The sequence below is a fragment of the Macrotis lagotis genome, chromosome 4 (assembly GCF_037893015.1).
Source record: "Macrotis lagotis isolate mMagLag1 chromosome 4, bilby.v1.9.chrom.fasta, whole genome shotgun sequence".
Classification (NCBI taxonomy): domain Eukaryota; kingdom Metazoa; phylum Chordata; class Mammalia; order Peramelemorphia; family Peramelidae; genus Macrotis; species Macrotis lagotis.
The window spans coordinates 55175132-55188567 of record NC_133661.1 but is presented as its reverse complement, the minus strand read 5'-3'; the positions used below and the strand labels follow the sequence as shown (position 1 = coordinate 55188567).

The 13436-nt window shown below is 36.3% G+C and overlaps 1 protein-coding gene across 3 annotated transcripts in view; it reads right to left on the bottom strand.

The window, feature by feature from the left end:
- Positions 1-13436, bottom strand: part of ADK (adenosine kinase) — a 580911-nt gene that overhangs the window by 54671 nt on the left and 512804 nt on the right. For all 3 annotated transcript variants that reach the window (XM_074232887.1, XM_074232889.1, XM_074232888.1), the window contains exon 8: positions 3174-3209. In XM_074232887.1, the coding sequence (XP_074088988.1) occupies positions 3174-3209 (36 nt within the window). The remainder of the gene's footprint in view (positions 1-3173; positions 3210-13436) is intronic.

The following is a 13436-nucleotide window of genomic DNA, read 5'->3' as shown; positions in this document are numbered from 1 at the left end:
TGGGCTTTCCCCACCTTTTCCATTTTATTTAAAACAAATTTAAATAAAGATTTTAAGGGCTCTTTGATAAACAGAGAATACTTTTAAACTGCCCAATTTTATTTGATAGAAGTGGTAAAAATATAAATCTTTAATCATTATATTCTCAAAATAAGGTATATTTTAAAAAATCATTCCCATTTGAATTGAGTTTCTAGAATAATAAAAAACCTTATGAAACTTTACCCAAGTATTATCATTTTAAATTCTTAGCAAGGCTGTCATTTAAATCAGGTACCAAGCAATTTTCCATCACTTCCATAAAAATATCCTCTTCTCTCTTCTGCTTTTTGCTCTGCCCAGCTCCAGTTCTTATTTCATCCTACAGTACCCTGCTAGTTGTCTCTTTTTTTCCTGTAAATTACTGAATCCATTTTAGAGATTGAAGATTTTTTTTTTAAAAAGAAGCATTATCCTAAATTTACAAAGACCCTAAGAATATCAGGAACAATAACATTGTGGACATTTCTTGATAATTAAACACTTTTTTTTTTTTAATATGAGTGACTTTCTCAGCAGATAGATCAGTTGGAAACCAGTCAACAGCTTTGGGATCCAATTGGGACCAATTCTTGATGAACACAAATTATAACTGAAGAGAAGGAGACAGAGATGGTAGTTTTGAAAAGGAGCAATGCTTTCCTTCCTCCCTTTTTTCTTAAACCTACAAGTTATATTTTCTTCCTCCCTCCCAAAATTTAGAGGAAAAGGGGAGGAGGGCCGGACTGAGAATCTAGGAGATAGTCTCATAGGTTTAAGACTGGTTTAAGTGGCCTTGACTTGTTTGTTTCTCAGCAATACTGAGCTCTTACACTAATGTTTCCATATTATTGCTTGCAGGATGTAGCCTTATGAAATCAGGGAGCTTGTCCCATATGCAGAAGTATTGTTATTAATGAAATGCCTAATTGAGGTTATTCTACTTGCAGCCCATGTTGACACAATTCAGTTTTTTGCAGACCCAGGAGGGAGGGAGAGAAGACTGTTACCAATAACACTGTAAATTTGTCAATCTTACCCATCACTGTCAACACAATTGACAGGTCAGTTTTTGCCTCGTAAAGAGCTAATCGGGTAAAGGATTGTAATCACTGTGCACTGTGCTAGATGCTATAATCAAAGATGGCAGAAGTAAGGTGACCAGAGGAAGCCACGTGGGCATATACAAGTACTAATGGAAAAACTAACATGAAGGTGGTAACAGACAATAGCAAGAGCAGGGTGTCACTAAAGCTGAATTTAAACCAGGCATGTCCAGAACTGTAGCTCAAGAGGGCAATAAAAATATAAAATGGGCAAGCTTAATAAACTATTTCCTCTTTTTTATTGTTTTGCTACTTTGGGATCATGCTCATTTATTATGCTACACATTATATTTCTAAGAATCTATAAAATGTTTTATTTGCTAGAACAAACCCAAAGTACATTTTTAAAAAACACAAGCTAGAACAGTAAAGAAGCCTGATATAAAATTGAGATCTGCATTCCACAAGCTTCTATCTATTAAAGATTCCTGAAGTATGTAGTAACCTAGGACATTTATTCTTAATATGACAATTTTCCACCCATCATTACCATTATCTCAACTTCTAAAAAAGATGTATCAGGAATATTTGTTTAATCTAAACATTTGTTTACTAAGAAGAACATTCATCTTGATGGTCTATTACTGGTTTGAGAAATCCAAAGAGACACAAAAAATGTAAAGAAAAATGACTGAATGCTCATCTCCATTGAGGAGAATTCCCTGAAATAATTATGCCAAACACCTACTAAACTGGCCCCAGAGCTCTCATAAAGCAAGCTTCTGGAGGTCAGGGTCCAGAATTGGGAACCAGAATCCCCAGGGAGTTCTCTAGGGTGCTAATGTGTGACCTTGGGCATCTCAGTGATTACTTACACTCCAGGCCTCATCATCCTCATCAGTGAAGGGCCCTGGCTTTGCTTGTCAGGTGCAGTGACACGGGTGAAATGGATGCTTCCTTTGAGTGCAGTTTCCAGTAATGGAAACAATTAGCTATTTCTACCTTTTAATATCAGGATCACCACAAATTCACACAGCGCCTTTTTCTGAGAAGCTCAGCCTGGGCTGCACTAATATCCCTCACTCACCCTTGCCAGACTCCTTGGGTGGTGGGGATCTAAGGTGAGGGCTGGGATGGCCTTCTCTGCTCTCTCCCCACTGCTCAGATTTAACAAGTTCTTTATTATTTAGCATTTGGGCTGAATGGCATACTAAGGTATTGCACAGAACACAGAATTATACAGAGACCTGCCCACTCAATCTGACAGTCAGAATGGATTTCCTCCCCCTCAGTTAACCTGGCTTCAAATTAGAAGCTGTGTTTTCCAACATCATATTGTGAGGCTATATTCCATAGTTAATCATTTGGCAATGACTGCAATCTGATTGGAGTCAATAACAACCCCACAGTGCCTCTTGAAGGAACATCTCGTCAAGATTAAAAACTCACAGGCAGTGGATCAGGGGGCTTTGTACATCATTCCAGAGCACCAGTGTTTACTTGAGCTAATCTATGACTGGGGTGGTGGCGGGGATACTATTTCTGTCTATTTTACATTGTGGAACCTCCACCCCTCCCCCAAACCCCAAAGAGGCAGTTTCTGTAAGTGGGGTTTAAATTAATCAGTTCCTAACAACTTTAAATACAACCTTTCTGAAATTAATTTGCATAATGAGAATGCGTCTGTGGCAGGGCTGAAGTTATTTCAACAGTCCTCTTCCACACTTTGGTCCTGCCCCGCCACGGCTGCAGCGCGGATCTTCCTGGAGTGTAATGCAGCTAATGAGGTAGCTTTTTAACTGAGCCAACTGACAGGCCCCATATCTGCAGAGGCAGCTTGAAATCGTGCCCAACCTCTTGGCTTCCCAAGAGGCTTTTCAAAATTCAATAAATAACATCTGTAGGCGATGTTGGGTGCAGACCTAGCAGAGTGCGTCATAACACTGTGCTGGCAGAACAAAGAAACCATGACGACTGCCAGGTTTCCACGGCAACGGCGGCGCAGCTCCCGGACTATAATAGCACATCAATCACTGTCCAAAAGAACTTCATTATCAGCAAGAAAAACCCTTTAGGATCTGTGGAGTGTGCGGTGGTGGGTTAACTCACCTCGAAGCCCTGCTCTCGAGCAAAAGTGGCGGCTTCCTGAAAGAAAGAAAGGAACAGTTAATTATGAAGTGCTAGATAATGAAGAAATAGCCCGTGCTGGAGCACGGCCCAGCCGCCTTCCTTTGACACAATTCTCCCCAGGCACCCACAGAGCGCCATTTTGAGGCTGGTGTGGAAGAGATTTCCTCCCGCCCCCCAAAGTCACACAACCCCAGTGGCCCTCACAAGTTCAGATGAAGAAGATGCAGGATGCCATGGGTGGGGGTGGGGGGGGTGGCGTGGCCTCAGGAGATGAAGACACCACTTCAAACCAGAGAAACCTTTAATGACAATCTCCACCACCATGGGCTTACTATGTAACCTCAGATTTCCAGAAGGGAAACCTAAAAATGACCTCGTTTTATGAGTTTAAAAAAATCCTAATGCTAATGGCACAATCCAAGGGACAGTCTTAAATACTTCATGCCTTAATCACCCATGAAAGCAATATAACAAATGGCAGAAATGCATCCAGGATGTCAATCCCTTTTCTTTTTATTACTGATCAAACCTGTTTGTTTCATGCCCATATTTTAAAATCCAAGGCTGATAAAAAATGGTAGCAATTTCACTTCCCAATCTGCTTCTCTCTTTAATATGAAAAAATATTGCAGACAACTGTCAAGAGCCTTTACATCTTAACTTACATTCCTCCAAATTATCTCTGCCAAGAGATATTAATAGAAGGATGGGCTTTGAGCCTAACAGGGTAGTGAGCAGATCCAATGCGACTGAAATAACCGCTTCCCCAAGCCATGTAAGGGAGAAAGGAGAGTCTGGGTTTGGACCACCACTTTTAGAACTACCTATGTGTGAGATAACACATCAGCAAAGCCTTGACGGGGAGGGAGTACATGTCTGCACCCCCCCCCCCCAGTGGAATCATACTGATTGAAGGTGGAGGATCCTTTCGTCAATTCAGAGAGGGCAAAATGGATGATTACAGCTGGACATTGAAGTTAATAAAAAGTGATAAGCTGAGAAGCACAACTCCTCAGGCTGCTTGCGAGCAAAATATGAGGCTGACCAGGTTAGCCTAAACTAATGTTAACCCCATTTACCCCCCCCCCCCCCCCCCAAAATTGAATCTTGGCCTTGACAAGTGGATGCAGGCAAGGTTAGCCACTGGGACAACTCATTTACAATAGCATTCCTTCTTGTACATCACCCAGTCAATGACACTTGTTGGCCTCGCTGTCAAGGAAGAGTATAAGGATCAAACTCTATCAATGCCATGTTTTCCCAAGCTGCCATGTGATTAGCTAAGCTCATTCTCATATAAAAAGAAACTTGAAAGGCCCCATTAGAACTATTTATTTACATAGAACTTCATTATGGGCATGGAAGACTTCCAGAGGACTGCGACATGAGGGTAAGAGAGGGCAGTTAGAGAATCAGAAGGGGGAATAAAATAATACACATAGGGCTCAAAAGCAAATCAACAAGAAAGGATCATACAAAATACACCAAATCAGAAAAAGCTGAGAGAGACCATTGTATCATAGCATTATCCTTTCTATTACAAATAGAAATTGCAGCTTCATTTAACTATTGTAAGCTAGAATAATAGTAACAGCAAAGGATTCTAAGGAACAGTGTACAAATAAATTTCTCATTGAAGAAGGGAGGTATTTAAAAATGGTTAATTCAATTTTCTATCTCAGACTCCCTTAAAATGGCAAGGATCATGGCACTGTCATCAGAATGGTTAAGCGCTTGTTCTGTGTCTTCAAAAGAGCTAATCTTTGGACTTCCTCCCACCTTCCTTTGATCTTGATTCTGGAGCCCTCATCACTCCATTAGAAAAGGCAGATGGCTCTTATCACTGCAGACTTTCCCATAGCTAACTCTGATCTGAAGGTGTTTTTGGCTTAGAGAAGTTAACATTTATTTTATTTTTCCCTTTCAATCAAACTCAACAACACTGGGACAGTTTGGCACAGTGAAGTTTTTAAGCAGAATTCTAATCTCTGGGTATTGATGGCCAAAAAGCACTGGGGATGTGGGTGGAGCTGTAACATTGGGCAAAGAAACAAGAAAGGTTCCAAACATTAAGGGCACTCCCAAGAGAATTAACCAGATCATAAAGAAGAGGGTTTTCCAGTGTCTTTTCATTGTAAAAGTGAGAAAAGGAAACAAGCGGTTCCCATCTGTGCTGCCCGGGTACCACAGACTGAGTTTCCCATATCTAATAAAGCAGTTAGGTCGAAAGCCAACCTTGGAGTGGCCGTGACATGTGGAGAATGGCTGAGGTGAGGAGAGGGAAGCAGGGAGGTTCCTAATGGAGGTGATTATCCATGTGATAATCATTATATTTACAGGGTTTTCATTTTGGATCTGACATGAAAAAAAAATCACAAAGGAGGAGGGATGGAGGAAATAAACAAGCTCCCCAGAAGCTTTCCCACTCCCCTGGGAGAGTGGCAGCTCCATCCAGGCGTGACATGTGACAACAGCCAAGCCGAGCAAGCCAGGGAAGAGCATTTCTGAGGGGCTGGATCTCACATTCATTCCCCTTTCCATTTTGAAAACTTTCCCTATGATTTCACCTCTCTTTCTTTCAAGCAGGTCACATTTTGGGGATCAGCTCCCATTGTCATTTAGGCTGTAATATGGTATCATTTGGGGTTTACGTCATTCACAACAATGGAGACATTTTTTCCCTTCTGGAATTGACTGTTTTGAATAAAATGACATATAATTAATGCCCCAGATCCTCATCTATACCATACCATTTAGGATTTATACATCACAGTAGGTTTGCTGCCTCTGAGATCTAGCTGAAAATAGCAATGGGGAGTCAACAACAAAGCATGGGCTCTGAATAGCCAAAGTGAGGTGGTGGTTTTTGGAGTTGTTTTCTTAAAGAGAATGTCTGAAAATTAATAGTAAATGAAAATGGTGTATGCATACTTATAGAGAAAGCTATTTTAAAGGGATTGGCAAACCAAATAGAACATATATCCTTTTAAAGAATAAACTTCAGTTTACAGAAAAAAGGAGATAGCTTCCATATATATATATATATACATATATATACATATACACATATACATATATATATACATATATATATATGTGTGTGTGTGTGTATTTACATGTGTATATAGAGACACACACGTATAGACAATTTCCATTAGTATAAAATGGAAAAAACTCCTTTTGCTTTTATCCACATTCAGGTAATGCTAGAGTGCTAATAAAAAAAAAAGCATGATGTAGATGAGGGTCACACCAAAGTATGCTCAACTTATCTCTGGACTATGAATGTATCCCTATGAAAAAGGTTTTGCGTGTCTATTTTTGTTTTTAAAGTTAGGTAATCAAACCTAATCAAATGAAGTGTGAGTAGTGGAGAGAAAACTAACCTCCAACTCAGGAAGCCCTGGGTTCAAGGCCAGCCTGGAACACCCCACCTGTGGGAGTCTGGGTCGGTCTGTCTAATGCCCCTAGGTTACTCTCAAAGACTCTAAGCTGTGGACAATGCGCTGATTGGCCATGGCAGAGGAAGCTGATCATCTGGAGGTCTGCCTACCAGTAAAAGCACCTGCAAATAAATTCCAAGTGCTGTCAAAGAATAATGATCTATGATCTGATAGAGGCAGTTGAATCAAAGCTCCTTGAATTTTGGGTGATCACAGACTTAGAACCAGAAGAAATCTCTGAGGTCATGAAATCCAACACTTGTATAGGTGATGTGGAGAGCATAAATAACTTGCCAAGGGACTTCACACAGCTATTAAGATCCTGAGAAGGGACTCTCTAATTCAAGTCTCCTTGATGCCAAATTCAGCACTCTACCCACTGTATCATCTAGATGCTATGTACCAATTATACTAGAGGTTTGAGGACATATGAGGCTAAAGACAGGATCTCTGACTCCAAGCTGTTTATAAGCAAGTAGAAATTAAGAGGACAGGATCCCACTTGAAGAAAATTCCAGGTCCCTAGAATATGATCTATCTGATGTTTTTCTCAGACATATCTCTCTAGAAAATTCAGATTACCTTGGCAGTAGGAAAGATTTAAATTTCCCAGAGAATGTCAAGGAATATATATATATGTATATATCCATTACCAATGAGTAGAGGGGTTAAATAAAATTCAAAATAATGTCCTATAAGACAAACTGCCAGTAGCTATTCCAAATGCTTTACTCTGCTCTGAATGCCCAAGTTCTGGATAAGAGAACAGTTAAAGCTTACTTTTCCTGACAAGCCTTAGATGCCAGGAGGTACTTGCCAGTTGGGGTCACAACTTCCTGAGTATAGGAAATATATCTATATCTATCTAGCTAGCTATCTATCTAGATATAGATATAGATAAACACATACAGTGACTCATGGTCTTTATTTTCAGTAACTGATATTTCCTGAGAACAGAGTGGGAAATTGGCCTTAGTACAGAAGACAGTAAGTACTGTCATTTTCCTGGAAGGAGTGTGTTAACACTACTACTGCTACTATTACAACATGGGTGACAGTAGCCGACTAGACTTTGTAAAGCTGCCAAATTATCTATATCATTTGTATTAAAAGAAGAGACCTTGCAATAGGTGAATGACCTTCAGAGATTTCCCAGGCTTTGAATTCTAAAAATGTATCTCCCCCACCTTTTTTCTCTATTTTATTCATGCAAGCATTTAGACAGAAAATTTCCCCTAATAACTGCTTTGGTTGCATCCCATAAGGTTTGGTGTGATGTCTTATCATTGTCATTGTCTTAGATAATATTGCTGAGTATTTCTATGATTTGTTGTTTGACACCCATTCATTAAAATTTGGTTATTTAGTTTCCAAGTCTAATTTACCTTTCCATTATCCTTTATAATATGTAAATTTTACATGATCTGAAAAAGATGTATTTAAAATTTCTGCTTTTCTACATTTGATTGTGAGGTTTTTAATGTCCTAATATATGATTAATTCTTATGTATGTGCCATATATCACAGAGAAGGTATATTCCTTTCTATCACCATTCAATTTTCTCTAGAGACCTATCATATCTAACATTTTAAAAATTCTATACACCTTCTTAATTTATTTATTCTGTGGTTAGTTTTATCTAATTCTGAGAGAGTGTGTTTGAGGTATACCACTAATAAAGTTTTGCCATCTATGTTTTGCCATACCAATCAAACTACCAAAAAACTATTTAAGAGAATTAGGAAAAATAGTACAAAATTTATCTGGAGGAACAAAAGGTCAAGAATATCAAGGGAATTAATGTAAAAACAATGCAAAGGAATTGTACCAGATCTATTATAAAATGGGAGTCATCAAAACTGTCTGGTACTGGCTAAGAAACAGAGAAGTAGATCTGTGGAAAAGAAATGTAGTTAATGACTATGGTAATCTATTGTTTGATAAACCCAAAAATTCCATAGGAATCCTCCAGGATAAGAACTCACTATTTGACAAAAATTTCTGGGAAAACTGGAAAACAGCATGGAAATAAGGAAAATAAGAAAATATGGAAATATGGAAAGCAGTAAAAACCAACATCTCATACCCTAAATCAAGATAAAGTTGAAATGGTTACAGGAATTAGGCATAAAAGGTGACAAGCCAGTTAGGGGAACAAAGAATAGTCTACCTGTTAGATCTATGGAAGAGGTAGAAGTTTATGAGCAAAGAAAAGATAGAGAACATTATAAATTGCAAAATGGATTAATTTTAATTACATTAAATATTACATTTTGAAACAAATGCAACCAAGATTAGAAGAAATGCAGAAATCTGGAAAACTTCACAGCCAGTATTTCCAATAAAGGACTCATTTCTGAAATATATGGAAAACTGAGTCAACTTTTTAAGAAAACAAGTCATTCTTCAATTGATAAGTGGCCAAAGAATATGAACAAGTAGCTTTCAGATAAAGAAATTAAAGGTATCTATAATCATATGAAAAAATGTTCCAAATCATTATTAATTAGAGAAATTTCAAACAACTCTGAGGTTCTACTTTACACTTATCAGATTGGTTAAATGACAAAAAAGAAAAAGATCATTGCTGGAAAGAATGTAGAAAAGCTAGAACACTAAAGCATTGTTGATGGAGTTGTGAATAGTTACAATCATACTGGAGAGCAATTTGGAACTACATCCAAAGGGTAATAAAATTGTGCATACCCTTTGATCCAGCAATACCACCACTAGGTCTGTATCCCAAATAGATCACAAAAAAAGGGAAATGACCCACATGGACAAAAATATGTATAGCTTTTTTCTTGGTGGCAAAGATCTGGAAATTGAGGGGCTGTCCATCAACTAGAGAATGGCTGAACAAGTTACAGTATCTGAATGTTTTAAGGAGTACTGTTGTTCAATAAGAAATGTTGAACAGAAAGAGTTGAGAAAAACCTGGAAAAATTTGTACAAAGTGATACAAAGTAAAATGAAAAGAATGAGGAGAACATTAAGAACATTAACAGCAACACTGTGAAATGATCAACTATGATGGACAGAACTCCTCTCAGCAGTTCAGTGATCAAGGACAGTCCTGAAAGACCTGTTATGAAAAATGCCATCCTCATCCAGGGGAAAAAACTGAATCTGAATGCAGAGCAAAGCATACTAAAATCACTTTAAAAAATTTCTTTTGTGTTTTTCTTTCTTTCTCATGATTTTTTCCCCTTTAGTTCTAATTCCTTTTAACAACATGACTTTTAGCAACAATATGGTAATATATTAGACACAACTGTACATATACAACCTATATCAGATTGTTTGCTGCCATGGTGATGGGGTAGAGAAGGGAGTAGGTAGAAAAAATGTGGAACTCAAAAGTTTGTAAAGGGTTAAATATAGAAAACTACTGCATGTAATTGGAAAAAATAAATGAAACTAAAAAAAAAATCCCAATTCCATATTCCAAAAAAAAAGTTTGTACTATATTTTTCAATGTTTGTAATCAAGAGCTTTGGGAAATTTTTATCTTGCACTCTGATATTTACTACCACATTTCCTGTCTGAGCAATACCAAAGAAATATTATTTAACATTAATTGAGTGCCAAAACTGTGTTCAGTGACAGAGATATAAAGACAGTGGTATAAATAAAACAGATTTGCAAAAAAATCATACACAAAGCCAAAAAGTGAGCTCGGTCAATCGCATACTTAATTTTTAATCCCTTTTTAATTTTAATCCCTTTAAATAATTTTTTTCACATTTGAGGAAGTGGAAGGGGAATGAGATATTAGAGAAAGCACACTGTCAAAAATATACACTTGATCATGTTCAATATAGCCTCTCTAGGAAACACAAAAGTGATTAAGTGTACAAAGAAGGAAATACTCAGAATTTTGGCTTTGGAAACCAGTCATAAAAGGAAGGAGATCTTTCTGGATCTGTTTTTTTTGGCTAGATCATGTTGGAAGATATTTAATTAAGAAAAAAGAGATACAGAGTTGAATGATGACACTAAAGGATATAAAATTTCTGGAGTTGATCATTTACATAACTAGAAGCTTACATTTGTTATCACCCTGAAAGTGGTACAAAATGAACAGTGATTTAACTCTAGACTGGAATATTAATAGATACTTATTTCACATAGGTCACATTAAAATTTTTTTTTAAAATCTGCTAAACAACAAGCAATCTAAATCAAATTCACACAACTCTGTTACTTGTAAGAAGTCTGAAACCAAATATCAGAATCACATCCAATCACACCCAATATCAGAAGGCTATTAACTTGGTTATATAAAATTCATGTTGACTAGATGTCTGAAAAAGAGTGAAGCATACCCTTATCTATATTTCCTCATCCTTTTAGAAACTCTTTGAATTGAGGTTGCTGTCTTGGACCTTAAATTTTCTCCTTTTCCCATAGATTTCACTGTCAGTTATAGTCCCTGATTAAGCCTACTTAGTTGTGATCCATTTTTAATCTATAGCTTATTAAGATGACTAGCACAGGTATAATGCAAATAGGACCATATTTGGATCTGGGGACACCTAGAGATCTTCATCAATGTCAATGATGAAGAAAGGGGAGAACTCAAAGAGAATGATATGCCTAATTATATAACTTAGGAAAAAGGACAGCTGATCATCACTATTCTTTGATATATTTCTAGAAATGCTAGCTGTTGCAATAAGATGAAAAAATTGAGGAAAGGAACATACACAACATTATTGAGTTATATGATATACCAGTTTAGAGAACACTAGAAATTCTAACTGGAATTCATTGAAAAAATAACCAGTAAAATAGGAGGATTCAAAAATGATAAAACTATCATTTCTATGTAATTAACAACAAAACCCAGCAATAAAGGATAGAAAAAATTCCATATAAAATAGAAACCACCTGGTAGGGTAACCTAACAACATACATATAGGAATTATATGAGTACAACTGTAAAACATTCTCTACAGAAGACTTAAATAACCAGAAAGATATTAATTGCTTATGGTTGGGCTGTGCTAATATAAAAATGACAATACTACCTAAATTAATTTCTAGCTTTAGTGTTATGCCAACAAAATTACCAAAGTCTTACTTTTTTCAATTAAATGAAATAATCATCACCTTGAAGAACAGAAGGTTAAGGGGAAATATAAGAAAAAAGTCAGGAGAAGAAAGGATGTTGAACATTTACATTATCTCAAATCAGATAACAAAGACATGATAATAAACTATTTGATCCTGGTAAAAAAAAAAACCCTGAAAATTTGATCAGTAGAACAGATAAAAATAAAAGTAAATCAAACATTTCACCAAAATACTTGATAAAGTCAGAGATACCAACTACTGAGATGAAGATTTATTATTAGACAAAAATTGCTACAGAAAGAGAGGTAGAGAGAGATGTAACAGGGAGCCAGAGACAGACAGGAAAAAAGGAAGTTTATCAGAGAAGCACTGATTTCTTAGCTAGTATCAGATTGTTTTCATGACTGGCACTTTTTAATCAGTTCTTTCACATTTTTTTTATTAATTCCCTTTATATTCTTGACCTTTTATTCGCCCAGATGAATTTTGTTAATATTTTTTTTCTTAGCTCTGTAAAACTTTTGCTAATTGGTATGAATAATACCAAAGAAGAAAATTAATGTAGGTAGTAATGCTATTTTAATTATATTGACTCACTCTATGTGTAATATTTCTCCAATTTTTGTTCAGATTTAGTTTTACTTTGTGAAAAGTATTTTGTTATTGTATTAATATAGTTCCTGGATTTGTTTTGGCAAACAGATACCAAGGTATTTTATGTTGCCTGCACTTATTTTGAATGAAATTTCTCTCTTGCTGAACTTTGTTGGCAATATATAAAAATGCTGATGATTTCATATCCTGCAACTTTGCTAAAGTTATTGTTTCAACTTGTTTTTTAATTGATTCTCTAATTATACCATACTATCATTTGCAAGGAATGGTTTTATTTTTTCTATGCCTCTTTTAGTTCCTTTGATTTCTTTTTCTAGTCTTAATGCTATAGCTAACATCTCTAGTTTGTATTAATAGTGATGATAATGGACATCCTTGGTTTATCCCTGATCTTACTGGGAAGTCTTCTAGTTTATCTCTATTAATAGATAATACTTGCTGATGGTTTTAGATAGATAATACTTACCATTTTCAGAAAAATTCCATTTACTTTTATGTTTTCTGGTGTTTTGTTTTTCATCTGAATAACTACTATATCATGTTGAAAGGTTTTACAACATCTATTGAGACAATATTTGATTCTTGTTGTTACTGATATGATCTATTATGCTGATAATTTTGCTAATATTGAACGAACCCTGCATTCCTGTTATAAATTTAACCTGGTCATAGTGCATGATGTTTGTGATATATTTAATCTCCCTGTATAACCATATTTTAATAAAGCACTTGAATCTATAAAGCCCTTGACAAACTGAAATGTTGAGCTGAATCATACAGAATTTAATTATTAGTGTAAAGGTCTACTTTTAAGTTCAAAACTGACTTCACAAAGAGAATAGGGAAGTGCAATGACACAATAAATAGTTCCTATGAAAAAGATCTTGAGGGTAAAATCTTACTGTCCAAGTGTTCCGCTCATTTCTGCAGTAATGAGGACAAATTGAAGGAATACAATATAGAAAGCACCCTGACAAACAGGAATGTGAACAAAAGAGAACAGCCAGAACTGGGGCTGAAAACTATGTCCTTACAGGTCCTTATAGGATTGGCTGAAGGAACGTGGATAATCTCTTTTGAAAAGGGAGTATGTGGGGGGTGGGA